The sequence below is a fragment of the Xenopus laevis genome, chromosome 7S, assembly GCF_017654675.1.
Source record: "Xenopus laevis strain J_2021 chromosome 7S, Xenopus_laevis_v10.1, whole genome shotgun sequence".
Taxonomy (NCBI): domain Eukaryota; kingdom Metazoa; phylum Chordata; class Amphibia; order Anura; family Pipidae; genus Xenopus; species Xenopus laevis.
Window position 1 is genome coordinate 48,040,101 of NC_054384.1, and position 27,580 is coordinate 48,067,680.

A 27,580-nucleotide genomic window follows, 5' to 3' on the forward strand; every position below is an offset into this window, starting at 1 on the left:
TTGGTTGCTAAGGGACCCGGCCGGGTCAACGGAAGGAACGCACCACCAGTTTGCAGGATTGGTGAACTACAGGTGTGCGGTAGGAGAATTACATTGTAAACTTGCTGTAAGCACACTAGCACACCAAACTTTGCTGTTTAGCACCCAAGACAGGAAAAAACCTTTACAAAATAAAACCACAGTAGTTAAATATAAACCTTAATATAAAATAGCAGTTAATAAATACTTATCCTTTTCAGGTGATTTGTTCGCTTTAAGTTGCTTTATCCAGTCAGCAGACTGATTCTGCTGGCCTTGCAGATCTCCTATTTGCAAGCTTGGTTCAATCTGGATACAGAATGCCCACTTCTAATTTTGCAGGCCCTAGTCGCGGGATCATGGGAAGCCCTATGCAACAACCCATATAGACCAGGCAATACTATCCCAGACCAAATACTCACCATAACCACCCCAATCAAATTGTGGCAACAAGCATCTAAATGTCTGGGCAAAAAGCTGCCTTACATAAGTAATAAACAACGATTATGGGACAACTGTAACTTATTCCAGTTTCAGAAAATCACAGACTTTATGTACTGGCCACAAAGAAATATTAAATATCTGGAACAATTGCAAGTAGACGGCACTTTTCCAACACTGAACCAATTGCAACAAAGCATGGTCCCATTCCAGCTTATTATCCAAGTAAACACTGGCACTCAAAGGCAAGCAAAAGCAGGGTTGCGTATTTATTCTGCAAACGTGCAACGTTTTGGGGTCAGACCCCTTTGTCAAGCATAGAAAAAATGTGCAAGTGCAAACAATTTAACACCCCTCACATAACTTGATTGGTCAATCCCCACATTTGCATATATAATCAGGGACAAAGTTAACCCTAGAAAATCCAAGTGTAAAATCACGTATAAGACAATAAAAGTCCGCAATATATATATATGGTAATAGCCATTAGTGTAAAATTAGAAAAATTAGAAAAGATTAGCAAATATATTTAAAAAAAATATTCAGTGGGAAAAAATGCTTAATTTTAATCACAGAGACCAAATGCCTGGATCAAGGCAATAGAAAAATACTTAATTTCAATTGCAAAATCCAATGTCTGGTACAAGGGGAAATCCCTGAAAGATATAGAGTCCAGAACTGTTCCATTTCTGTTAGTAGTCCGAAAGCTTGAAAAGAAAGGTTATAATGTATGCAATAATGTATCAGAGTTAGAGACAACATACTAAATGCAACAATGTATCAGGTTACTTGTCATATCAGCAAATTGAAACAAGAAACATCATGCAACAATAAAGCAATACAGCAAAGCCAAGGTACAGACCAGAAGACGGTTAAATCTTACCCTACAGGCAAAAATAGATTCTGTCCCTGCGGGAAAATCATGCAGCAAAGTTATCTGAAAAAAGGTGGAAGATGAATTAGTTGGAATTACAGGTAACATGTCATATTAAAGTCCTCATTTAACCCGTTCGGATGCCTGGATTGAAGTAACCAAATCCAATAACATTCACGCTGCAATAAAAGTTTTTTGATGTCAAAGCCTTGTTTGTGTGTTACTTTTTCAAGAATTTGCCATCTTAATTGGGATATTCTATGGCCATTGGTAAAAAAGTGTTTTGCAAGTAGTGTTTCTTTTTTTGGCTTTCCTTTTTCAACCTGCTTCGCTGTACCCACTTGGTCAACAGGTGACGGCTTATAATTCAGAATAGTGGATTTGTGCTCATTAAGCATCACCTTCATCGCTCTACTAGTTTGGCCAATGTACACCAATCCACAGGGGCACTTTAAACAATAAACTACCTCCTTGGTATCACACGTAAAAAACCCTTTAATATCATGTTTATTACCATATTGGGGGTGTACCACATTCTTCCCTGGGATGATACCATTACAATGCCCACAGTTTCTACAGGAGTATTTACCTCTGTTCTGTGCAGATAATGTAAGTGGAGGTTTATTGGCAGAGGTCACTTTGGGTTTTAGAAGTTCCTGTATACTTATCCCTCTTCTGTAAGAGAAGACCGGAGGTTGTTTAAACAAATGAGAAATTTTAGGGTCAGATTGCAATATAACCCAGTGCTTGAAAATAGTTTTTCTAATGGCCTTATTGTTAGTATCAAAAGTCGATATAAAGGGAATGCGCTGGCCCCTAAGTATATTTCGTGATTTTTTCTTGTGGGTGTCCTCCCTTGGGCTGGACCTGATATCATTCCGAATGACATTTAGTTCATTCGCATTATAACCCTTTTCCACAAATGTATTAACCATTTTGGAAGATTCCTGTTCATACAAAGCTTCTGTAGAGGTTATACGTTTAACACAAAATAATTGACTCCTGGGGAGACCATTCAAAAGGCCCTGTGGGTGAAAGCTAGTAGCTTTTAGAAGGTTATAGCGGTCAGTGGCTTTCCTATATGTAGAAGTCACAAACGATGGCCCCACAACCTGTACATTGACATCCAAAAAGTGTAGTTCGCTGGCATTGGTTGATGTACCTCATTTAAGTATAGTGCTAAGGCCTGCAAACTCTCTAATGTACCTGTCCATATAAAAAAAAGTATCATCCACATACCGCATGTAGGACTATATGAATGGGCAATAGGTTGTATTGGAAAAGATATATGTTTGCTCAAAATTGTCCATAAAAATATTTGCATATGCAGATATATGTTTGCTCAAAATTGTCCATAAAAATATTTGCATATGCCCCTATTGCACAGCCCTGTAATCGAAGGAAAAAATCACCAGTAAAGGTAAAGTAATTTTTGGTAAGTATCAAGTCAAGAAGTTCGCACAGAAAATTTACTTTAAAGGCTGGGAGACTGCTTGTATTCAAATAGGTTCTCATACATTCAATACCTACATTATGTGGTATAGAGGTGAATAAATCCTTCACATCTAATGAGCACAAGCAGAAGTCACCAGGCGGCAAATCAATCATTCTAAGTCTGTTAATAAAATCAGTAGTATCTAAAAGACAAGGTTTAAGCGTAGGTACAATTTCTTGTAAGTACATGTCAATATATATAGCCAGTGGTTGCCACAATGATCCCACATTAGACACTATAGGTCTACCAGGATAAAAAATTGGAGAAAGACCCCACTTGTAAATTTAGGAATGAGCTTAATATTTATTTGAATGCATGTGTTATGGAAGGGGTGATAACTGAGGAAGTTTACCAACTACTTTACCAGCAATTCCCTAAAACACTGTACGTATACTTTCTTCCTAACATACACAAAAGCCTGAAAAATCCTCCTGGTAGACCTATAGTGTCTAATGTGGGATCATTGAGCACAAATCCACTATTCTGAACTATAAGCCGTCACCTGTTGACCAAGTGGGTACAGCGAAGCAGGTTGAAAAAGGAAAGCCAAAAAAAGAAACACTACTTGCAAAACACTTTTTTACCAATGGCCATAGAATATCCCAATTAAGATGGCAAATACTTGAAAAAGTAACACACAAACAAGGCTTTGACATTAAAAAACTTTTATTGCAGCGTGAATGTTATTGGATTTGGTTACTTCAATCCAGGCATCCGAACGGGTTAAATGAGGACTTTAATATGACATGTTACCTGTAATTCCAACTAATGCATCTTCCACCTTTTTTCAGATAACTTTGCTGCATGATTTTCCCGCAGGGACAGAATCTATTTTTGCCTGTAGGGTAAGATTTAACCGTCTTCTCGTCTGTACCTTGGCTTTGCTGTATTGCTTTATTGTTGCATGATGTTTCTTGTTTCAATTTGCTGATATGACAAGTAACATGATACATTGTTGCGTTTAGTATGTGGTCTCTAACTCTGATACATTATTGCATACATTATAACCTTTCTTTTCAAACTTTTGGACTAACAGAAATGGAACAGTTCTGGACTCTATATCTTTCAGGGATTTCCCCTTGTACCAGACATTGGATTTTGCAATTGAAATTAAGTATTTTTCTATTGCCTTGTACCAGGTATTTGGGCTCTGTGATCTAAATTAAGCATTTTTTCCTACTGAATATTTTTTAAACATTTTTTATATAAATTTGCTAATCCTTTCTAATTTTTCAAATTTTGCACCAATGGCTATTACCATATATATTGCGGACTTTTATTGTCTTATACGTGATTTTACACTTGAATTTTCTAGGGTTAACTTTGTCCCTGATTATGTATGCAAATGTGGGGATTGACCAATCAAGTTATGTGAGGGGTGTTAAATTGTTTGCACTTGCACATTTTTTCTATGCTTGACAAAGGGGTCGGACCCCAAAACGTTGCACGTTTGCAGAATAAATACGCAAGGGTATAACCCTGCTTTTGCTTGCCTTTGAGTGCCAGTGTTTTCTTGGATAGTTTGCGGAGGAGGGTGCCGATCCCTCCAAAACCGTGCACCAAGCACTGAACTACTGAAGGCCAGGGTGTGCGAGCGGGCTACAACACATCCCATTCCAGCTTATGCAATATGGGTACCTGCAGATAAGGCATGCTTTCAGGGAGCAGTTTGACACCCTATCTCTACCCCCAAGCTCCAACAAAGTAGAGGACCAGGTGTGGTGCGCTTCCCCCACTAAAGTGGTATCCAGAGTCTACAAAGCACTTATGAGTGCCCAAGACTCTAAACTTCCAACACTTTACCTAAAGTGGCATGTAGACATACCCAATTTAACTACAGAGGAATGGGAAGATGCAACTGAGGACCCATATACCCACCTGGCATCAGGAAGGGACAAACGTGCAAGTTCCTACACAGGGTATACATAACGCACCAAAAACTTCACCGAATAGGACAAAGAGCGACTGACATGTCATAGATGTAACCAAGCCCCTGCCTGTTGGTTTCATGTGTGGTGGGAGTGCCCCTACATCAAAAAATATTGGGGCAAAATACATGGTAGATGACCTGGGGCTGCCACGGACAACGGAACCCAAGCAGGTGCTGTTAGATGTTATAGAAGATCTCCCAAATACAAACAAGGCCACAAGTACTTTAGTGAAAACCCTGCATTACTATGGTAGGAAAACGATCCTCACACATTGGATCTACTTATCATACTCTTCCATTATTAAGCATCCCCCCCCCCCTAAAAAAATAGGGAATGACCATGAAATAAGCTAAATGGTTAGAAGTGAGAAGGCCCACCAGGAGTTTTCCTGGTATCCTGGTGGGCCAGTCCAACACTGTATATTGCTGTTGGTGAATTTGTGCAAATATCAATTAAACGTCTACCCTTTGGGTCAGTCAGGTGTTTTATGCTTGTAATGTTTAGCTTTCACCTTGCCAATAGTGCTACTCATTTTTTAGTTTGGGATGTAGCAGCAGCTAACATTGTACAGTGCTTAGTGTAGTTGCATTTGGTCTTTTGTACGAAAGTGTGTTTCTTGGATCCAAATAAAATCCACATTTTGTGGTTTGCATTCAGCGAAAGCTAGTGATCTTTTGCAAAGGATATTCAGTCCCTTCGCATTTACTGATATGCGTTTAAGTACCATTTTTCCATTTTGTTGCTGCTGTGTAATGTACAGCTGGCTGATCCCCCAGGGTGGTGCCTTAAAGAAATGCATAGTGTTTTGTACCAGTCTCATTGAGGGGGTTAAAGATAGTGCTTTAGAAGAAAGGAGGGAAGGAAGTAACAGAAAAAATAGAAAACTTATATACAGTAATACCATATGTACTGGTGTTTCCCCACTTGCATGCACAACTCGGCTGTTAAGGGATTGCAATAGGGGTGAATAGGGGGTGATTATTTAAAAAGATTATAAGCCTGCTCTGGTACCTAAAGCAATATTAACACAGTAGCAACATTGGGATAGAGATCCCAAAAAATTATTGCAGAATTGTAGGATGTACAGTTCAGGTTTTTATAGTGTTCCATTCCTGATTCATGTATAATTTAGCATTGGCCTTAAGAGGAATGTTCCAGTCAGCCAGTGCTTTTTTGCCCTCTGATACGGAAGTAATAATCTTAGAGGAAACTTTTGGACTATTTTAGTTTATATTGTATGCCCCATGAGCACAAAGCCATTATTACCATTAGCTTTTTTGCCAGAGTTGCTGCAGATAAGTCTGCATATAGTTCTACATTCTCATATGGTTGCGGAAGCGTTTTGAGTTGTTGTATAAATCATAGTAAATCATCTTTTATATGGAAGTAATGTATCCTGAGGATTATATCTCATGCATACTAGGTGATGTTTTTGGTTTGGGGATTCTATAGATCCCATCTATAATGAGATGGTCCGCTGGGGTTTCAGGTAGCACTATAAGTATAATGTTTTGCGCATACTGGCATAGCTGAAATTGCAAAATTTCCTCTGGGACTCCCCTTAGCCTTATATTATTCTGTCTTGAGCAATCCTCTTGGTCAGCAATTTTATTTTGTAAAGCTGTAATTACGAAGTCTTGGGAATTAACTATGTCAGCCATCGTGTTGTGCACTTGTACTACTGCAGCCATCTTTTTTTCTAGATGGTCTGTATGCTCAACAATTACTTGCAGTTCTGATTTGAAGTCTAGTAAAGAGCTCTTAGTATCAGCCCAAATATCTTCTCTCAGTTGTGAGAGTAGAGATTTCAATTTGGCTTCTGTTAGTGTTTGTGCTGGCTGGTTGTACTTCTCTGCTTTTTGCTCTGTTTAAATGTCACTGCGTGCTGGGGAGGACTCACTGGAGGATTGGGCTCCATCTTGGATGCTGCCAGAAAGCTGAGCTTTTGGTTGGGATCCGTAAAAGGCGGTGAGTTGTATCCGTTTTTGTTTCACCTAATTCCCGTTATTTGGTGGATAAGCTGGTACCAGAGCAGGAGCTACTGAGAGACACGTTTGTTCACATGCACACGTAGGCTACGACCCCTTTTTGTGAGGTTAGTTTTAATTGAAATAAGATTTCATTCTGGCTGCTGACTCTCTTTGAAGAAGTTGTTCCTGATTGCTTGACCTCAGCAAGCAGATTAAGTCAACTACAGGCCCTGACAGGCAGCCCAGCAAAGAGTATCTCTTTTTGCATGGCAGAGTTTTTCTTAGACTAGGTCAGTCTTATTATTTGAAGGTAGTGTCTACCTTTCATTTGAAGAAAGAAGTGAAGCTACCCATTTCTGCTTCAGATTCTCAAGTCTCATGAGAGACATTAAGATTGATCAGGTATGAGCCTTAAAATATCTCGAAGTTTGTGTCTTCATAAAAGTCAGATAGATTGTTTGCATTTCCTGGAGGTCAGCGGAAGAGTTTAATTTTAACTACAGCAGCCTCCACTATTGCTCATTGAATTACGCAGTGTATTTATAAGGCTTATTAAGCTCAGGGCAAGCTAGCTTTGGAAAATGTAAAGGCACATTTATCTAGCACTGTGGCAACTTCTTGGGCAGAAGACTTCCCACCCTGGGTACTATTATTGGAACTTTGTACTTAGATGTGGGATATAAGTTCCTGGTCCCTTTTTAAAAGTTAGAGATCACCACAGTCCGCTAGAGTGAAATACCACCTCTCTCCATTCAGTTATATGGGATTTTTAAAGGCGTATTTATCAAAGGGTGAAAGTGAAAGTTCACCATTTGATAAATACGCCTTTAAAATCCTATAGAAATGAATGGAGAGACGCGGTATTTCACGCTAGTGGACTGCGGCGATCTCGAACTTCCCTCTTTGATAAATATACCCCTAAGTTGCTACAATTCTTTTTAAACCAGGAAATAATAGAATACCTGCTGGATTCATTAATAACAAAGAAGCTCCTGTAACTTCCTCGCAGATGGCTAAAACAGAGTTATAGAAATTTATGAATACTGGGCATGAATACCAAAGATGGAATAATGTACCATGGGCCTTCTCACAACTCAGCACCTATCATTATTACTTAAAGGAGAAGGAAAGCTACGGAGGCATTTTATTGCCAATAGATTAGCTGCAATAGTGCAAGCTAGAATGCTATATTTATTCTGTAGAATGTTTTACCATACCTGAGTAAAAAGCTCTAGAAACTCTCTGTTTGTTTAGGATAGGAGCTGCAGTATTAATGTGGTGTGACATCACTTCCTGCCTGAGTCTCTCTCTGCTCTGGGCTCAGATTACAGTAGAGAAGGGAGGGGCGGGGAAGAGGAGCAAACTGAGCATGCTCTTGCCCAGGGCAATGAGGTTTAAGCTGAAGGCAGGAAGTCCGATACAGAAGCCCATGAGTACACAATAGAAGGAAAGAAATGCAGTGTTTCTTTTGACAGGGGACTCAGAGCAGCATTACTTTGAGGGTTTACTGGTATATTTAAGTGGGCCTTTCTGATAAGGCTTACTTAGTTTTAACCTTTCCTTCTCCTTTAAACCCGTTTGTTTCAATACCACAAGAGTCCGATACCATCTAAATATTAACTTATAAGAGTATTCCCGGTATTTATTGCTCACGAGAAACTTATACTAGTTTTAAATATTTTCCCCCAATCCTTATCCGATAGGGAAAGGCCCAAATCCTGTTCCCACTTCTTTGTAAAATTAGGGAGCTCAGCATATATTCACCTTTGAAGTATTTTATACAAATTAGAAATTACGAGTTGCATATTTATCCGAATCGCAAATTCTCTCATTACATTACCTTCTTTTTGTAAAGATCCTAAAAAGTCTTCACTCTGAAGGGCCCGCCAGTGGTCTTTCCTATTCCATAACTCCCTATTTTTAAGGAACTGGGGGATAGGGTCTCTGGTTGTTGGTAAGATGTGATAAAGTTGTAAATCGAAAATACTGAATGCCTGCGAAAAACCGAAATCTAATAACCCAGGTGGAAAATCTACATTCTCCCCTATTGACATCTTCTGGGAAGTGTATGGAGCGAGCTTATTCATATTTCCCCATATCTTAAAACTTGATTTTAATAGTAGAGGTTTCCCTATTATAGATGGGAGATTACACTATTTAGTCCAAAAAAGGAGTATAACATCCCATTTACCCAATCATTTTCTATTAACCACCACTGTATACCTGAATCTTTTTTAGTATATTCAACAATCCTGGGTAGAACACATGATTGATATAACGTAACTCAAAATTTGTATATAGCAGAAAATCAGATGGCACACACTCTGACAAATGTGCAAAAAACTTGTAATTTATTGAGATCCACACACGACTTTTCGGAGGTACAACCTCCTTTCTCAAGTGCTGAGTGCTGTTGAGAAAGGAGGTTGTACCTCCGAAATGTCTGAAAAAAGTCTAAATTTAGCAAGGATATCGGATGATAACTACCGAATTAAGTTTATTAGTCGATTTTAATATTAAAGCTCGTAGAAACTCACTATTTAAGGGCGCATCTTTAGAAACTTCATTAAATGGCTAAATAGGGAGTAATTTGGTTTGAGAATTTTTTACAAAATTTGGCTGTAAAACCATCTGGTCCTGGCGCTTATTAGGTTTAATTTGTTTTATGCCTTCCTCCACCTCCACATCAGTAATATGTTTTTCCAAGGATTCCAGAACCTCTTTTGATAATCTAGGTAGAGAATTATCTTTAATATATTGTTAAAGCTTAATTTTCAGACCTTGCAAATTATCCTCGCTTGGAATATTATATAGTTTATCACAAAAGTCTTTAAAGACTTCTGCTATCCTTTAGGTTAAACCTTGCCTTCTGAATTTTTAATCTTATGGAGATAGGAATTTTGTCTACTATTATGCAATGCCCTGACCAATAACCTGACAGGCTTGTTACCCTGTTCATAACATTTTTGCCTGACCTTTTTAAACTGATGTTTAAATTTAATATTCAGTAGATTATGCAGTTCTAATTTAGCTTCTGTTAGCGGTTTCGGAATATCATATGACTGCTGATGCTTAGGACTCCAAATCATGAATTTTATCAAATAAGCGTTTCCTTTACAGAGATATCAGCTTTTTCAAACTTTATCAAGATACCTCTCGTTAGGCATTTAAATGCCTGCCACTTGTGTAATTCAGAAGATGTGTCTTCTAACATACTTTCTCTGTATACCTCCATATTATATACAAGATGTTATACATTCAGCTTGCTCTAATAACGTCTCGTTAAGTCTCCACACCCATCCATTTTTACATACAATAGGAATTTTCTGCATAATCTAGACTGCTGCATGGTCCGACCAAAGTATAGGGTGTATTTTGACCACACTTAACCAACTCAAATAAAACTGACATGAACACATAATCAATCCTAGAATAGACATTTTTAGCATGTGAATAAAAAGTAACATCCTTAGTATTTGTGTTAACAAATCTCCATGTATCTATTAATTGCAATCCTTTCAGAGATTTTTTATCCAAATTTAAAGTAGAGATAGAGAGACTTGAATATCTCTCTGTTGGAGTTCCTCAAGGCTCTGTTCTTGGACCCCTGCTGTTCTCGCTCTATACAACTTCACTAGGAAAACTTATTCAGTCATTTGGACTTCAGTATCACCTTTATGCTGATGACACCCAACTCTACTTGTCTACTCCTGATCTTTCTAATTCTGTCCTTTCCCAAGTCACAGACTGTCTCTCTGCTGTCTCCTCCTGGATGTCACAGCGCCACCTGAAACTGAACCTTTCTAAAACAGAACTCATTATATTTCCTCCAAGATCTTCCCCTGTCACTCAGATATCACTCACTGTAAACAATACCACCTTTCATTCCACCACACAGGCACGCTGCCTAGGAGTTATCTTAGACCCTCATCTGTCTTTTTCACCACACATTCAAACACTTGCAAAATCTTGCTGTATTCAACTGCGCAACATTGCTCGAATATGACCATATCTCCAATCTGTTCTAAACGCGGCTGCTTGACTCATTCATCTAGCTCGCCACTCAACATCAGCTGCTCCCATATGCATGTCCCTTCACTGGCTCCCAATCTCTTCTAGAATCAAATTCAAATTACTTACACTCACATTCAAGGCCCTTGATAATAAAACCCCTCCCTATATTTCATCTCTAATCACAAAATACACTCCTTCACGAAAGCTACGCTCTGCTTCTGATCTTCGCCTCACTTCTCCTCTGGTCACTTCTGCCCATTCTCGTCTACAAGACTTCTCTCAGGCTTCTGCTTTTCTCTGGAACTCTCTGCCACAAGCTGTCAGACTTTCTCCTTCTCCAAACTTTCAAGCGCTCCTTAAAGACCCATCTGTTTAAAGAGGCTTATTTGATGTACCTTAATCATTGCTGTATCAAAAATCCTAATCCTAATGTCTCAATTGTACCCTAACCTTTTAGTTTGTAAACTGTAATCTCTAGGTCCTTCTAACCCTATTATACTCTGCAATCCTTGTTTGTTATCCACCATTTATTCCCTGTTTGCTATAACTGCAGTAAAGCACTGCGTATCTTGACAGTGCTATATAAATAAATGATGATGATGATGTCCGGCAGATCAAGTACCGGATTTAGAGTTAAATTAAAGGGGGTTGTTCATCTTTGAGTTAACTTTTAGTATGATGTAGAGGGATATTTTGAGACAATTTGCAATTGGTTTTCATGTTTTATTATTTAAGGTTTTTGAGTTATTTAGCTTTTTGTTCAGCAGCTCTTCAATTTGCATTATAAACAATCCGGTAGCTAGGGTCCAAATTACCCTAGCTGCATTGATTTGAATAAGAGACTGGAATATGAATAGAACATGACCTTACTAGAAAGATGAGAAATGAAAAGTAGCAATAACAATACATTTGTAGCCATACAGAGTATTTGTTTTTTAGATGGGGTCAGTAACACCTATTTTAAAGCTGGAAAGTGTCAGAAGAAAAAGGCAAATAATTATAAAACAATACAAAATAAATAATGAAAACATTGGCCTATTACATACTAAACGTTTACTTAAAGGTGAACCACTTCTTTAAAGATCTCCCCCTAATATTAAACATCCTTCTCCAAATTCGCTAAGTCTTTTAAGTACTTTTTTCAAAAATGAAGATTGTTGTTCATTTGGTAAATAAATACATCCTAACATACATTTATGATGATATTAAAGACCTTTAATAAACAAATCGACCATCTGGATCCCTTATTACTAGAGATGCACCGAATACACTATTTTGGATTCGGCCAATACCCCGAATCGTTCGCAAAAGATTTGGCCGAATGCTTAACCAAATCCTAGTTTGCATATGCAAATATGGGGTGGAAAGGGGAAAAATATTTTTTACTTCCTCGTTTTGTGACAAAAAGTCACGCGATTTCCCTCCCGCATATGCAAATTAGGATTTGGATTCGGTTCGGCTGGGCAGAAGGATTCGGCTGAATCCTGCTGAAAAAGGCCGAATCCCAAACCAAATCCTGGATTCAGTGCATCCCTACTTATTTCATCCTAACACTGAAAGTCAACTGTTCTATGGAGACCAATTGCTACTCCTTTTGTCCTTTGAATAGGATTGTTACTATAATACCAAGTAGGATAGTCTACAATCTTATTTAAGAACTGCACATTACCGTTAAAATGTGTCTCTTCAACATCAATATATCACTTTTTTTAGCTTTCATATCTCTTATAATTGTATGCCTTTTTTTCTGGAATATTAAGCCCCTTGGTATTCAATTAAATTATGTTTACCTTTTTATCCATCTATATTTAGTCCAAATCAGCCATAGCCCACATGTTTTGGGGTATCTCTTCCACATTATTCAAATCCAATAATTATTTAGATAACTGGATAAACAAAAAACAATAGGTATCCTGAATCACAGAATAATCTGTCACTGTTATTATACTATTTTCAATTTATACTAAATGTTCAACAATACCTGCTTGAAAAAATTGGGGTATAGAAAAAACTAAAGTATTTTATAGACTTCAAACCAACTGGTAAAAACCTATTAGAAACCCTCAGGGGGTGGGTTACTCTCACAACATTATCTCAGCTGTAACATATATCAACACACGGTGTCGGACTGGCCCACCAGGATACCAGGAAAACTCCCGGTGGGCCCAGGTGTCAGTGGGCCCTCATGCTGCTAAACACTTGGCCGATTTCATAGCCATTCCCTATTTCTATGAGAACAAAGAGGTTAAATAGATAGAATAATTAGATTATAGTATGCAAAGAAAAGAGAGACTAGGAGAATAGAGGTTGAGTGAAAAGAGGAAGAAAATTGTACTGAGGCCCTGGTCTAAAGTTTTTTGGTGGGCCCTTGGTGTAGAGTCCTGCAGCGGGTCGGGTACCCGCGGATACCCGCGGGTTACCCGCAAAAACCTGCGGTACTCTGCGGGTTGCATTTAGAAGTTCCAGGTGCGGTTATACCCGCGGGTCGGCGGTTCTGCGGGTTGCGGGTCTTCTCAATATCGATATTCACTCCTTTCTTCTGGTCACATCTACTTCCGATGACGTCACTTCCGGTTTACAATGACAGCACTTCCTGTGTTACTCCTTTTTTTTCTGATCACGTCTACTTCCAATGATGTCACTTCCGGTTTACGACAGCACTATCTGATTCTTGATGGTCAGCAGGTCGCGGGTCCGGGTTGCGGATAAGGTACTTGCGGGTAGGGTCGGGTAGCGGGTAAGAATGCGGGTTGCGGTTCCGGGTTGCCGATTGCAGGTTGCGGGTACGGGTCGGGTCCCAGAAAATGGACCTGCGCGGGACTCTACCTTGGTGTGCCAGTCCAACACTGTCAACACATAACAAATTATCATATATCTATGAACTGATAAGAGATGATCAAAAACTAAACCGTATTTCTGATCCACATGAGTTCACATCCACAAAAAAGTCTCATTTATCTATTTATTGGTTTTTAGATTTTGTCCTAAAATGGCAATTCTTCATCTTTTTTATGTTTGCCTTTAGGTGTTGAGACTTTATACCTAGAGTCTTTTTTTGTAAGCCTGGGAGTTTAGTAACCTTTAAGAAATGTTCCCATGCATTTAAATCAGGCTTCTCTAGATCCAATGATTGGCAAAACCTTGATAAATCATCTGGAGTTGTCACCATCCTTGCCATGCCATTTTTAACAACTTGTAAACTGAATAGATGCCCCCAACAAAATGGTATTGCTTTATCCTTCAATATCACAGTTAATGGTTTCAATATTCGCCGTTGTTTGAGCGTATACCAGGATACATCTTGCAGAATTGTAATTTCACTGTCCATAAAAAGAACACTGTTATTTCCTAGCTTTCTGAAGTATCTCTTCCTTCATGATATATCTGGCTAAGCAACAAATAACATCCCGTGGTTTTCCCGTACACTTTCAATTTCTTTTTCTGTCCTTGATCTCTCTATGATCTGATTAAACAGTACTGTGACTACATCCAATACACTTTGGTTGTCCTGCAATTCAGGCAATCCCCTGATCCGCAAATTACACCATCTGCCACGGTTATCCAAATCATCTAGATGTCTTTGTATTTCCGATATTGCTATTCTGTTGTGATCAGAACATATCATGACTGATATTGTATTTTTAATAGAATCATTGCTCATTTCTAATTCCGAAACACGTGTATATAGAGGAGAAAGATCACCCACTTCTACTCTGACTGCAGATTTAATCTGGGAGACCATCTCTCCAAAATCTCTAGTATATAAGAGAGTTCGGGAGGCAGTATCTGGACTTACCAACTCGTCATCCATAATGTCTTCCGTTTCAGCAGAAGTTACCAGGAGTCTCAGCATTTTTTGCGAGTCTGCACCTCTCGCTGGTTCCATCTCTAAAGAAGCTGCAGTCAGACTAACAAACTCGGGATCCACAGAGTGTTTTTTTAATTTGCTTTGACACCTCTCCTGTATGTTCTTTCTGCTTGTCCCAATGATTGGCAGCCAGGTTCTATGCTGGGAGCGAAGCAGAGCTCAAAAGTTAGTGTCCACCATGTTCAGATGCTAGCCACGCCCCCTGACTGCAGTAGTTTAGTGTGTAATAAAAGGGAAGCTCATGGCAGCACAAACTACAGATGTCTAACTTGATAGCAAGCCCCCTGCCTGCTTATAATCTGCCACTGTATTCCCACATTCCTACCTGTGAGCTCATTTAGCCTCCCTTCTCCTATGTTTTGCAAGAAGATGATATCAGAAAAATGGACCATGGCTACTCATAACTAAGCCTGAATCTGGTGAGTATGATCCTCAGCATCCACTGTGTGTCAAATGCGATGAGAGGAAGCAGATCTCCACTGTGGAGTTCAGCCCTAAAATGCTCAGTGCACTGGGAAATATGCACACTACTTAGCTAATTATGTCCCTCAGATGAAAGCTATCCAGGTTCACTCCTGCTGGACAGCCACTGCTACCTGGTAAAGTACATGTGCAGTCATAGCTGGTATGTGTGCTCCTAATACGCCACATGCTTCCAGAACTGGTTGAAGGTTTTACACTCCTCAGAAGTTTGAATGAGAAGAGAATTCTATCTGGTAAGGTGCATGTGTTCTTCTGGTTTTGTAGTTTTGATATCTAAAATTTTTGTGAGCCTGAGTGCTCGTTACACAAGGTGCTTCCAGAACTGGTTGGGGCTTTTGCATTGCTATAGTAGTATGGCATCTCCTTCCTTTCTCATGAGTCTGCACTAACTAAGCAGACTTTTCCAGTGTGCTGAATGGAGTTTCAATTTTGACAAGCCAATGCTATCTGTTAAGGTGCATATGAGGGCACTTTGTAATTGCAATTGTGATATAATTTTTTGATTGTATTTGCTTGTGAGCCAGAGTCCTCTGTGCTGACACAGCTGGTATGTGTGCTTATTTTTACACCATGTGCTTCCAACACAGGCTGGGGGTGCACTGCCATAGCAGTATGGTATCTCCTTCATCTTATTAGGATTCTGCATGTTGCCAGGCAGTTTTCTTTTTGTGCATTTCTATAGGATATATGTTAGAGATTTCATTCCTATCTGGTGGGTTTTGGTTTGAGTTCAGCTACTTTCTAATGCATCAATGGTTGCATGTGTAAAGTTGCCTTGAGATCAGAGATTTCAAGCACAGCACTAATTGAAGTGCTATTTCTTGAGTGGCTATCATCATCATCATCATTTATTTATATAGCGCTGTCAAGATACGCAGTGCTTTGGCCCTTAAATTTACCTGCTGGCCTTGTTCTGGCCTTTTCCTGTTTGGTCTTCAGTTTCTGTATGCCACTACATTCTGGCATGGGCTGGTATGGACTCATCTTTTGTGCTAGTTTATTGCTCTGGTGATCTTACATGCTCTGTGTCTGACCTGTCTACGAGTGGGATCGGACTTGTCCACCAGTGGTTTGCATGTGTGGTGCCTAGCTTGTGAGCTGGTTAATTACATGCAGAGTGGCTAGTTTATGAAACACAAGTAGCATGTGTATTGGCTAGTTTGTGCACCAGTGGTTACATGTATGCTTGTTGGTTGGTATAGATTTTTCCACAATGGTTAGCAGTTTTAGCATCAAACACGTTGCATGTACCTTGCGAGGTAGGTGTATCGATATCCAAGTCTACCATAAAGAGAGGACTGCATGAATGTAAATACAGAGGGTGCAAGCCACTCATAAGCATCAAGAATAGAAAGGCTAGATTTGACTTTGCTAAAAAACATCTAAAAAAGCCAGCACAGTTCTAGAAAAACATTCTTTAGACAGATGAAACCAAGATCAACCTCTACAAGAATGATGGCAAGGAAAAAGTATGGAGAAGGCTCATAATCCAAAGCATACCACATCATCTGTAAAACATGGAGGAGGCAGTGTGATGGCTTGGGCGTGCATGGCTGCCAGTGGCACTTGGACACTAGTGTTTACTGATGATGTGACACAGGACAGTAGCAGCCGAATGAATTTGGAGGTGTTCCGAGACATACTGTCTGCTCAAATCCAGCTAAATGCAGTCAAATTGATTGGGAGGCGCTTCATAATACAGATGGACAATGAACCAAAACATACAGCTAAAGCAACCCAGGAGTTTATTAAAGTTAATTAAAAAAGTGGAATATTCTTGAATGGCCAAGTCAGTCACCTGATCCCAAATGAGCATGCATTTCACTTGTTGAAGACTAAACTTCGGACAGAAAGGCCCACAAACAAACAGCAACTGAAAGCCGCTGCAGTAAAGGCCTGGCAGAGCATTAAAAATGAGGAAACCCAGAATCTGGTGATGTCAATGAGTTCAAGACTTCATGCTGTCATTGCCAGCAAAGGGTTTTCAACCAAGTATTAGAAATTAACATTTTATTTTCAGTTTTTTAATTTGTCGAATTACTTTTGAGCCCCTGAAACAAAGTGATTGTGTTAAAAAAAAAAAAAAGCATTTAGTTCTGTCCCGTCTCCGGCGTGCTGACGCCACGTTCCCGGCGCAAAATTCAAAATAAAAGGACGCCAGGGACGCCGGTTCGATACCCGATTGTAGGTTTTGTTTGGAACATTCCTGTGTGCTTGATATTTCCTATTATATGGATTCCTGGACTTTTGACCCTGCCTGAACCTTGACTTTTTTTTTTTTTAACTTCGGGTAGTTTATTGAAAGAAAAAGAAAGCAGTTTACAACATGTAATGACAAATCACGGAAAAACATTGTGTCAAATGTTACATGTCTAGATCAAGCAGGGTGAAAGAAGCATAGCATGCAATATACATTTCGTCATGAGTATTGCATTACACAACAAAATCGAGACTCCCTCCAATGAGGGATTCATAGCTAGTTAAACAAATGGAATATAAAAACCAGTTACCTGTCCTAAACCCTATTCAATTTAAACTGCTAGTGGTTGTCTTGGGTGTAGGGGGTAAATGTCAGATCCCCAAATTTTATGGAATTTGGTAGGGGCACCCCTTTTCAAGTACATTAGGTATTCAGTGGCACAGGTATCCTGCATTATTGCTTTCCAGGCAGAGAAGGTAGGAGGAGCCACAGCTCTCCAGTTCTGGGTGATTAGTCTCTTGGCTAGTAACAGTGCCTCTAGTAGAAAAAGTGATTGACATTGATTCAGTTTTAGATCCTGAAATATGGGCAAGATGCAAGTTTTAGGAGTTCTAGCTATTGTCACCTGAAGCACCCCATCTAAGGCATCTAGTATTTCCCTCCAGTATGTAGTAAGCTTGGTGAACCTTGACTTTGATATTATTCTGCCTATTATTATTCCTTCCATAGCAGTTGCTTCTCCTTCTCTGGCCTCATCAGCTGCTGAGCCCCGCATTCCTCCACCACCTCGCTATAATGGGGATCCTCAAGCCTGCAGAGGTTTCGCTACTTAATGTCTGATCCAGTTTGAGTTTCAACCCTTGCAGTATTCCTGTGAACGCACCACTGTGGCGCTCAAGTGGGCAACACCCCAGAATTCACCTCTGACCTTTGATGCCAAGGCCTTCCTCCAAGCCTTCCGTACTGTTTTTGATGCCCCTGGTCGTGTCGCTAACGCCTCTTCCCGGCTTCTACAGATTCGGCCAGGGAACCGCAGTGCCAGGGAGTAAGCCGTTGATTTCAGTATCTTGATGGCTGAAACAAGCTGGAACAATGAACAATATGCAGCAGTGTTCTATCAAGGATCGTCATCCAGACTCAAAGATGACAGACTCCAGGGATCATCCTGAGTTGCTGGAAGACCTAATTGCTCTCTCCATCAAGGTGGATACACGCTTAGGGAACATCAGTCCTACAGGAAGCGCAGCAAGAGACTTCAGTTAACTTTGGCTCCACAATTCCAAAGACCCCTGTTGCCCCCTCCATCCCAGCAGTCTGCTGCTATTCCTCCTGTCTTGGCTCTCATCCGGAAGGGAGGAAAACCTAATGCCTGGCCCACTCATGCTCTGGAAGCCTTCCAGTCCTTGAAAGATTTGTTTGCTTCGGCTCCTGTCCTTCGACATCCTGACCTTTTGCAACTCTTCTTCGTTGAAGTAGATTCTTCCGACATCGGGCTGGGGCCATCTTCTCTCAGAGACAAGTCAGCGATGGGAAACGTAACCCTTGTGCTTATTTCACTAAAAAATGCTCTCCTGCAGAGCAAAATTACGACATGGGGAATTGTGAGCTTCCGGCAGTGAAACCTGCATTTAAAGGGATACTGTCATGGGAAAAAATTTTTTCAAAATTAATCAGTCAATAGTGCTGCTCCAGCAGAATTCTGCACTGAAATCCATTTCTCAAAAGAGCAAACAGATCTTTTTATATTCAATTTTGAAATCTGACATGGGACTAGACATATTGTCAATTTCCCAGCTGCCCCAAGTCATGTGACTTGTGCTCTGATAAACTTCAATCACTCTTTACTGCTGTACTGTAAGTTAGAGTGATATCACCCCCTCCCTTTTTCCCCCCAGCAGCCAAACAAAAGAACAATGGGAAGGTAACCAGATAGGAGCTCCCTAACACAAGATAACAGCTGCCTGGTAGACTTAAGAACAGCACTCAATAGTAAAAACCCATGTCTCACATTCAGTTACATTGAGAAGGAAAAACAGCAGCGTGCCAGAAAGCATTTCTCTCCTAAAGTGCAGGCACAAGTCCACATGACTGGGGGCAGCTGGGAAATTGACAAAATGTCTAGCCCCATGTCAGATTTCAAAATTGAATATAAAAAAAATCTGTTTGCTCTTTTGAGAAATGGATTTCAGTGCAGAATTCTGCTAGAGTAGCACTAGTAACTGATGCGTTTTGAAAAAAACATGTTTTCCGATGACAGGATCCCTTTAAGGAGTGGCGACATTTCCTGGAGGGAGCCCCTCATCCTGTGACCATTTAAACCGATCACAAAAACTTAAGACTCTCAAGAGATTGAATCCCAGTCAGGCACTCTTCTTCACTCGATTTAATTCTGTCCCTACCCAGGCCCAGGCTCCAGAAACCGTAAGACGAGCCCCTATCATGAAGGATTCTCCCTGAAGGGCGCATCAGTGAAGATCACGAGCCAAATGTTCCTCCGATGAAGATCATTGCTTTCCTATTTCCCCAACTGGCCAGCCAGACCCTTTCTGTCCAGTCATCTACTCCGGCTGATACCCCATTGGTATGGTTTACGTGCCACCTGCATTCCACATACCAATCCTTCAGCAAAGCCATTGTTCCAAGCAAGCTGGACATCCAGGTACTCAAAAGACCTTTGAGCTTGTCAGTCGACTCCTCTGGTGGTCTTCCCTACGGAAGGATGTGAAAGACATTGTGGCGGCCTGTAACATCCTTGCCTCGTCTAAGTCCAGCCACTCTCGCCCTAGCGGGCTATTACAACCTCTGCCAATTCCTTCTCGTCCTTGGACTCATTTGGCTATGGACTTTATTGTCGAATTACCACCTACCAAGGGGAACACTGTGATATTGCTGATTATTGACTGCTTCCGCAAGATAGCTCACTTTATCCCTCTTCGCAAACTTCCCTCTGCCATTGAACTCTTCTCAGTTGTTCATTCAATACATCTTCCGACTCCATGGCTTTCCAGAGCAGATTGTATCTGACAGAGGTTCCCAGTTCGTGTCCAGGTTTTGGCACTCTTTATGTAAAAACCTGGGTATTGCTCTTCAATTCTCCTCTGCCCTTTCACCCTCAATCCAATGGGGGCAGCTGAGAGAGCAAACCAAGTGATTGAACAATTCCTGAGAAGTCATGTTTCCTTCTGCCAGGACAATTGGGCCGATCTACTTCGATGGGCGGAATTCGCTCACAACAATGCTTGCCATGCCTCCACTGGAAGATCGCCCTTCTGACCGTGTATGGACAACATCCTCAAGCTTTTCCTCAGGATTTACTCTTGTCTGATGTTCCACCAGACGATGATCATGCAGCCCACATGTCGGACATTTGGTCAGCTACCAAATCCAACTTAGAGAAAAAAAGTTCCTTGTCCCACAAAAAGTATGCTGATCAGGGATGGAAGTCTTCTCCCTTAAATAAAGTTGGGGACAAAGTGTGGCTCTACCAGGAACATTCATCAAGATTCCTTCCCTCAAATTGGGTCCAAAATTTGTTGGTCCATTCAGATTGTTAATCCCGTGGCTGTCAGACTTCAGCTTCCCCCTGAGATGCGAATTCCTAATGTGTTCCATGTGTGTCTTTGGTAAAACCAGCCATCGCTAATCGCTTCTCTGCAGAACAATCTCCTCCATCGGTTATCTCCGTGGACGGTCAACAGGAATATGAGGTAGAGAAGATTTCTGATTCAAGAATATCTAGAGGGTCTCTACAGTTCCTGATCCAATGGAAGGGTTTCGGTCCCGAAGAATGCTATTGGATAAAACTGGCTGATTTTCACATGCCCAGTCTGGTACAGGAATTCTACAAACAGTTTCCAAAGAAACCACGAGATGGTGGTCAAGTGGCCCCCCCTATGGGAAGGAGTACTGTCAGGAGCGCCAAAAAACATTATTGGGACTTGCAGGGCTAAGCAGTGCCAATGTAGACAGGAAGGAAATCGTTTTTAGCAGTTTGGAGGGGATGTTGTGGGCAAGTGAGACACTAGATACACTGGTGAAAGATTTTAAAGAAAGGGCATTGTTCTGAGCCACACAAATTTTGTAGGTGGTGGCTATATGGTTTCAAGTGATAGTTTGGTTGGGTTTTTGGAACAGACACATTAAAACATTATGTTTTAAGCTACCACTTATGTTATATTTGGCAGAACTCACCTGAACGGACTTACTAAGGATAAGGTGGTAAAGCTGGCCATAGATGTAAAGATTTTAAAAATATCCAATCATTATCGTGAGTCCACGATTATCTCGAAATGGTTGTTTAAATGTATGATGTGTCCATCAACTAAAAAGACCATTTCAGGCGATATTGCCAGCAAAACTGAAGAGTAGCTGCCTGCTTGGCCCTGCAAACATAGATAGATTGTACTGGGTCCGATAAAGATTTTTAAAGCTGGGGATCAATTTTCTGACGAAAAATCGTAAGATCATTCGAATCCCACTATCCGCACAATAATTTGACGGATTGGTCGGACTGCACTGAAATTGGTCGTTCACCAAAGAAGAATCTTTGTGTCTACATTTGAACTAAAAACCCTCCAAGAGGACTTAATAGAGATGCTGATTAACTGCAGCCCTATGCTTTGGCCACTGTACTTAGTGTATTTATTATCCCTTTTGTATTGATCTTATCCTTGGCAACAGTATTATAGGTTTTTTTTGTTTTTTTTTACTTTTACAGGCCATTCATGCTCTGTGGAAATTGTATTGATTCGTCAATTTAACTATTAACTATTGTATCTCTACAATCTATTAACCTCTAGATGGCAGTGGGAAGTAGAATAGGGCCCTGAAAAAATGGATAGGCTCTTCACACTCTCTCTCTCTATGCTACTAGACAGTATAAGAAGAGCAAAAGTTTAAGCCTCTGAGCAAGTGTACCAAGGACATGAAATATGCATTAGGCTGCTTACCAATGTTTAAGTACTTTATGTTTTTATTTGATTGCTTGGAAAATTTGGACTACCAAGGCATCCATAGACGGAGCGTGCTGCATACTGACCAGGAACCTAGAGTGTCTGCCTGTACAGAGCAGTGTATCAAGAAAATTCAGATGAGGTGAACAGTCTATTTTGTAACTATGTACCTGAAGTCTTTGGATCTTGTGAGTAGTTACAAGCAGGAGTATAGGCCTATGTGTATTAATTTAATGAACCATACTTAGTTGTTTTTTTCCGAGGAAAACTGCATTGAGGCCATATATGGGCTTTCCCAGACACAATTTAATCTGGTATACTAATGTGCGAACTATATTTTTTATTGGTCTTTTACTAGGGGAAGTTACCACTCTCTCGTGTACACTCACTTGTTTTACCAATTGTTTTTGTCTTTATTTAGCTGCATTCGTTTGAGACAGGGAGTAGTTATACTTACATTGAAAGAAGTGCCACTATTTTTATCTTGTCTGTATTTATTATGTTGACTTGCATTTCAATTAGAGAGAGAGATGCTCACTTCAACTGATCTGTCTGATGTCCAATGTGCATAGTTTGCAATAGTATCTAGCATATAGGGTCACCAAATTGAAAATAGTCCTTTCAATTCAGCTACGGCAAGATCAACACATTTACTGCCATAAGGAAGTACCTGCAACTCAAATTTAAAAATGTTTTTATACTCTAAAAGGCAAAGCTTTTTGAGTTTTCAAGAAATTTCTAAAATCCTAAAATTTCACAAAATCTTATCAGATCTTCAATTTTTACAGTTTCTTTTCTCCCACAAATCCTTATGTATCAAAAACAAACATGAATGCCCAATGTACATACGATATGGCAAGCAGAGGCCCAAAAATGTAAATAATGCATACAAAATTCTCATGGTTAACATATTTGGCTGCTGCAAAATAAAAACATGCATTTTATGTTTCATAAGAGTCCCCACGAGTATACAGACCCCTGAAAATCATTTTCTTTATAAAGTTCCCCTAAATTCAAAATAGGAAGTTCCTTTCTGCTGTAAAGGCAGCAGTTTCTCCAAGTGACCTAAAACACTGCAATTTGCAACATTTATCAGGCACAGTATCTTACATACAAAGATAAATATGAATGAATAATATAATAATATGAAAGCCAGGGGTCTACTGAACATTTATAATATCTATGAATTTACCAAAGTTTGTAGGGACTCAAAATGAAAATAGGGCACATGAATTTCCTTGGCTGTCAATTGAGATTCTGTAAACAGAGAACACTACCTTTGTATTATGCGTCATAAAAAATGCCTGCATATCAGGTGTTTTAAGACCCACTAACTGTACAAAAATAGAAAAAAAACATATAATTTTTCTACTTCAAACTACAAAGCTATTGTAAGAAAACACAATGAACAACAATGCATGGACAATACTTCAGTAAAATCACAAAGTTCCTATGCAATTATGCAAATCAATGCAATAACACAATAATTGATCTAATAGTGTCACTAGTGGTCACAATACCTGATCCAATAGCCACACTGTAAGGGTGGTGGCACACGCTGCTACTTGAGGAGATTAATTGCAAGGACGACAAATCACCTCTTCTTCTGGTGACTAATCTCCCAAAATGCCTTCCCGCCAGCTAGAATGTGAATTGCCGGAGGGATGACACTCAGATTGCTTCGGCTTTCCGAAGTCGCACAAAGTTACCTCACGAGAAAGTGTGCGACTAATCTCCCTAAGTAGCTCTGTGTGTACCACCACCCTAAAAAACAGTTTTTAAGGGAAAAAGGACACAATAATAAAGATTTGTTTTTGTTTAAAAATGTGTGTTTTGTACATGGAAATTTCAGGATGTGATGACAGATTGGCCATTCACAAAGCAAACGTCAGACAGGCCCACCTTGAAATCTAGGAATATCCTGATAATAGTCTAGGTCAACCTTCCTCTGTTTAGCAGTTATTTCATGCATAGGTTTACAAACCAAAACCCAGCATCCAAGGAAAAACTGATTTGCTCAATTTGCAATATATGTAATGTGGGCCAATATTTATGACAAATATCCATGTACTATGGTAATATTGGTCAGCTGGACTAGCCTTGTTTTACAATCTTAAATGCCAATGCACTATATCTGCCAGTGTGTGGTAAATTTGACAGATTAGAAAGTTGAGCCACAGCTTCTCTTCATTTATGCTGTTCTAATCATTCCAAATGTCTAACTGCATAATCATCAAACAACAGAAAAAATTGCCCAAGCCACTTATGGCAAGTTTTTGAGCATTTGGCCCAGCTACAGTTTCGATATGTATTTATATAGCTTTAAATAAGACTCAAAATAATGCCTACTTCTCACAGTTCTTTAAGGGGCTGTAATGCCCAGCCTGCTGCCCTTAAATGCTGGTAATACAACTCCAGTGGCTGAAAGATCTTGTGCAGTCACTCATACCACTATATACAGACGAGGAATGAAAAAATCTTGGGGCTGCACAGCATACGTACCATGGGGCACTCCCAAAAGCATTGCTGTATAGGAGTAGGGTAGCAGTGTAATGCATCATGGTTCTGTGCTAGATGTGTGGTACCCTACTCTGAATCAAGATTTTACCCAAACCCATAACACTTGCACCCATCTGTGATTCGCTCTTCCAGATTATAATTTATACCCTACCCATATTCTGAGACCATAAATTTGTTTTTTTGAGTTTTTACTTCTATTCACTCGTCCTTCTATAGACACAGTTTAAGATGAAATCATTGTTACCTGAGCCATTGCAACAACGGCTGTATAGACAATGATAATGGTTCAAGTATAATATACTAATTTAGCATCGGAATATGAGTCTGGCCTAAGGTGCACCAGTCAGACATTACACCACTGACTTCTGTTTTAGCTATCACACATTTTATGGTTACAGCATAATACATGTACAGGGAAGTCAAGTCAACAGATCACATAAAAAGTCCCCTGCTTTAATACAATTTCTAATTTTCAGCCTCACCTTGTATACTCCAGGTACTGTACACAAATCCAGCAACGATTAAAAGGAAAGCCGGAGGATACCACATCCCAGTCATCTCCTCTTTACGCCCTCTGTACTAAGCAATAGCGGTTTGCAAATTGTAACTCCTTGTGAGTGTCTTTGCTTGTCCGTGACTTTGCCGGTCCACCTTGCTTTTAGTTCTATCGGGGAATTTAATCACGCCTAGATAATACTCCGTTAAAGCTTCAGCATTTACACAAGCCTAATAAAAATGGCGAATTTAGCCATAGATTATGGCTCAGCTTCTATCATCACCAGTACGGGGTCCATTTTAGGACATCTATCTGAAAAGTGAGTGCTGCTCTCCCGCCCCCTGTAAAATCTCCGTATTCTAAGAAATCCTCGTCGAAACCTTCCCCACTGCTGATAAAAGTTACACGATCGCCTCTTATTTTGTGCCGACAGGTCCCACCTGCCACGTTAATCCTCCTCCATTCGATGCCAATTATACTATCTCGTCTTTTTCCTGACAGGTCCCGGCATTCATATTCGTCCACCTCCCTGTGATGTCATCCTTTCATCCCTCCTCAAGGCAACATCATCCCTGGCCCCTCCTTTGAGCGATGTCATACCTCGATCTTCCACCATTATTCTTATGGGCTACAAAATGATTGCTCCGTCCTCTCTCTGCTCCATTCTCTCATCTCACAGACCTTCCCCCTTGTAACGTGAACCTCGAGGTTCTCCAAATTCGCTTTTCTAAACATAAGCTCTTGCTAATAAACTCTTATTTATTATTCTTCCACATTCTACCAAACGCACCTATATCCTCAGTCATGCTATATGATTTTAGCGTTATGTAATTCACCGTTTTCTGCTTCAAATACATTTTAACTTTGTCGGATCGTGGATGTAACACCACCTGCACACCATATCATCCACACTCTAAATGCATTTAAAGAAACACATTAAATAGAACAATCCCTATACAAAATGTAATGATCATACTGTGCAGCTAGCAAACAGTTCTATTTGCGATTTATAAGGATACTGTCATGTTTTATTAGAAAAACAAGCAAACGTATGATTATTACATTTTTTATATGGATTTTTGATCACATTTATTTAAATGCGTTTTTTAAATGTGATATTATGGCCAAGTTAAAATATATTTGAAGCAGGGAATAAGTTATTACATATAGCGGAAATGATCCCAGGGTTGAATATATAAAGCTGATATAACTGAAGCTACAAAGTTTAGGGTAAAATGCAAATTGATGGAGGACAATTGATTCTGCAGCCCTTAGGAACAATGGAGAAATGCTGAGGCATGGCATGGCGTGGAGGAGGACCCATGGATGATGTTGCCAGGAGGAAGACCCAGTGATGACAATGAAGGGAGGAAAGAGGTGGACGAAGCTGGGGCCTGTAAGGAAAAAGTAAGAGTAGATGCATAACTGAAATGGGAGGCAGGAGGGAAGAGGATGACTGGGACAGGTAGGACCTGCCAGTACTTAGTTAGAGAAGACTAAGTAACTGTTAACCAGCAGTGGGGGATGTGCAATCAAAAGGGGAAGAGGGCAGATCACAGTTGAATTTTGTCTAAATATTTTCTAAAATGCACAGCTCAATAAAAAAGCCTGCCCCCTACAATGGTCCATCTCCATCTCTCCCCACTTTTTTTCTTTTTTTTAAAAAAAAGCACTGATTTTATTTGCGGGCTAAAAATATGTCAATATACTGTTTACAAGTAAATTACGATAATAAATCTTGTGCTGTGAGGATTATGACAGTAGGTTTGTTGTCTTGTCCTCAAGCTAGTATTGCTAGCTTTTCTGGAAAAAAACACAAGCCTTCAAATATATTGTGAGGGTAGAATATAGAATCAGATTAGTATGTTATTAATTCTTTCTGAGACATAATTTAACTATTGAACTGATTAGACCTCTATCAAATTTTGCATCTCTTATTACAAAACTGCCATCCAGTGACCTTTTCTAATGGCTTTATTTTAGTAAAAAGTTCATTTTGCATTTTTGGTGTAACATAGTAGGTTAGGTTGAAAAAAGACACATTGATAAAGTTCAACCTCTTAATGGGTTGGTTTACCTTTAAGTTAACGTTTACAATGTTATAGAATAACAAATTCTAAGCAAATTTTCAATTGGTCTTCATTTTTTCTTTATTATAGTTTTTTTTTTAATTATTTGCCTTCTTCTGTCTCTTTCTAGCTTTCAAATGGGGATCACTGACCCCATCTAAAAAACAAATGGTCTGTAAGGCTACACATTTATTGTTATTGGTACATTTTATTACACATCTTTTATTCAGGCCAAGCCTATTCATATTC

The 27,580-nt window shown here is 39.7% G+C and overlaps 1 protein-coding gene across 2 annotated transcripts in view; it reads right to left on the reverse strand.

The window, feature by feature from the left end:
* Positions 1-25,825, reverse strand: part of LOC108697542 (calsyntenin-1) — a 388,939-nt gene extending 363,114 nt beyond the window's left edge. For both annotated transcript variants that reach the window (XM_018227676.2, XM_018227675.2), the window contains exon 1: positions 25,249-25,825. In XM_018227676.2, coding sequence (XP_018083165.1) covers positions 25,249-25,324 — 76 coding nt within the window. In that variant the 5' untranslated portion in view covers positions 25,325-25,825. The remainder of the gene's footprint in view (positions 1-25,248) is intronic.
* Between the last annotated feature and the right edge of the window lie 1,755 nt (positions 25,826-27,580).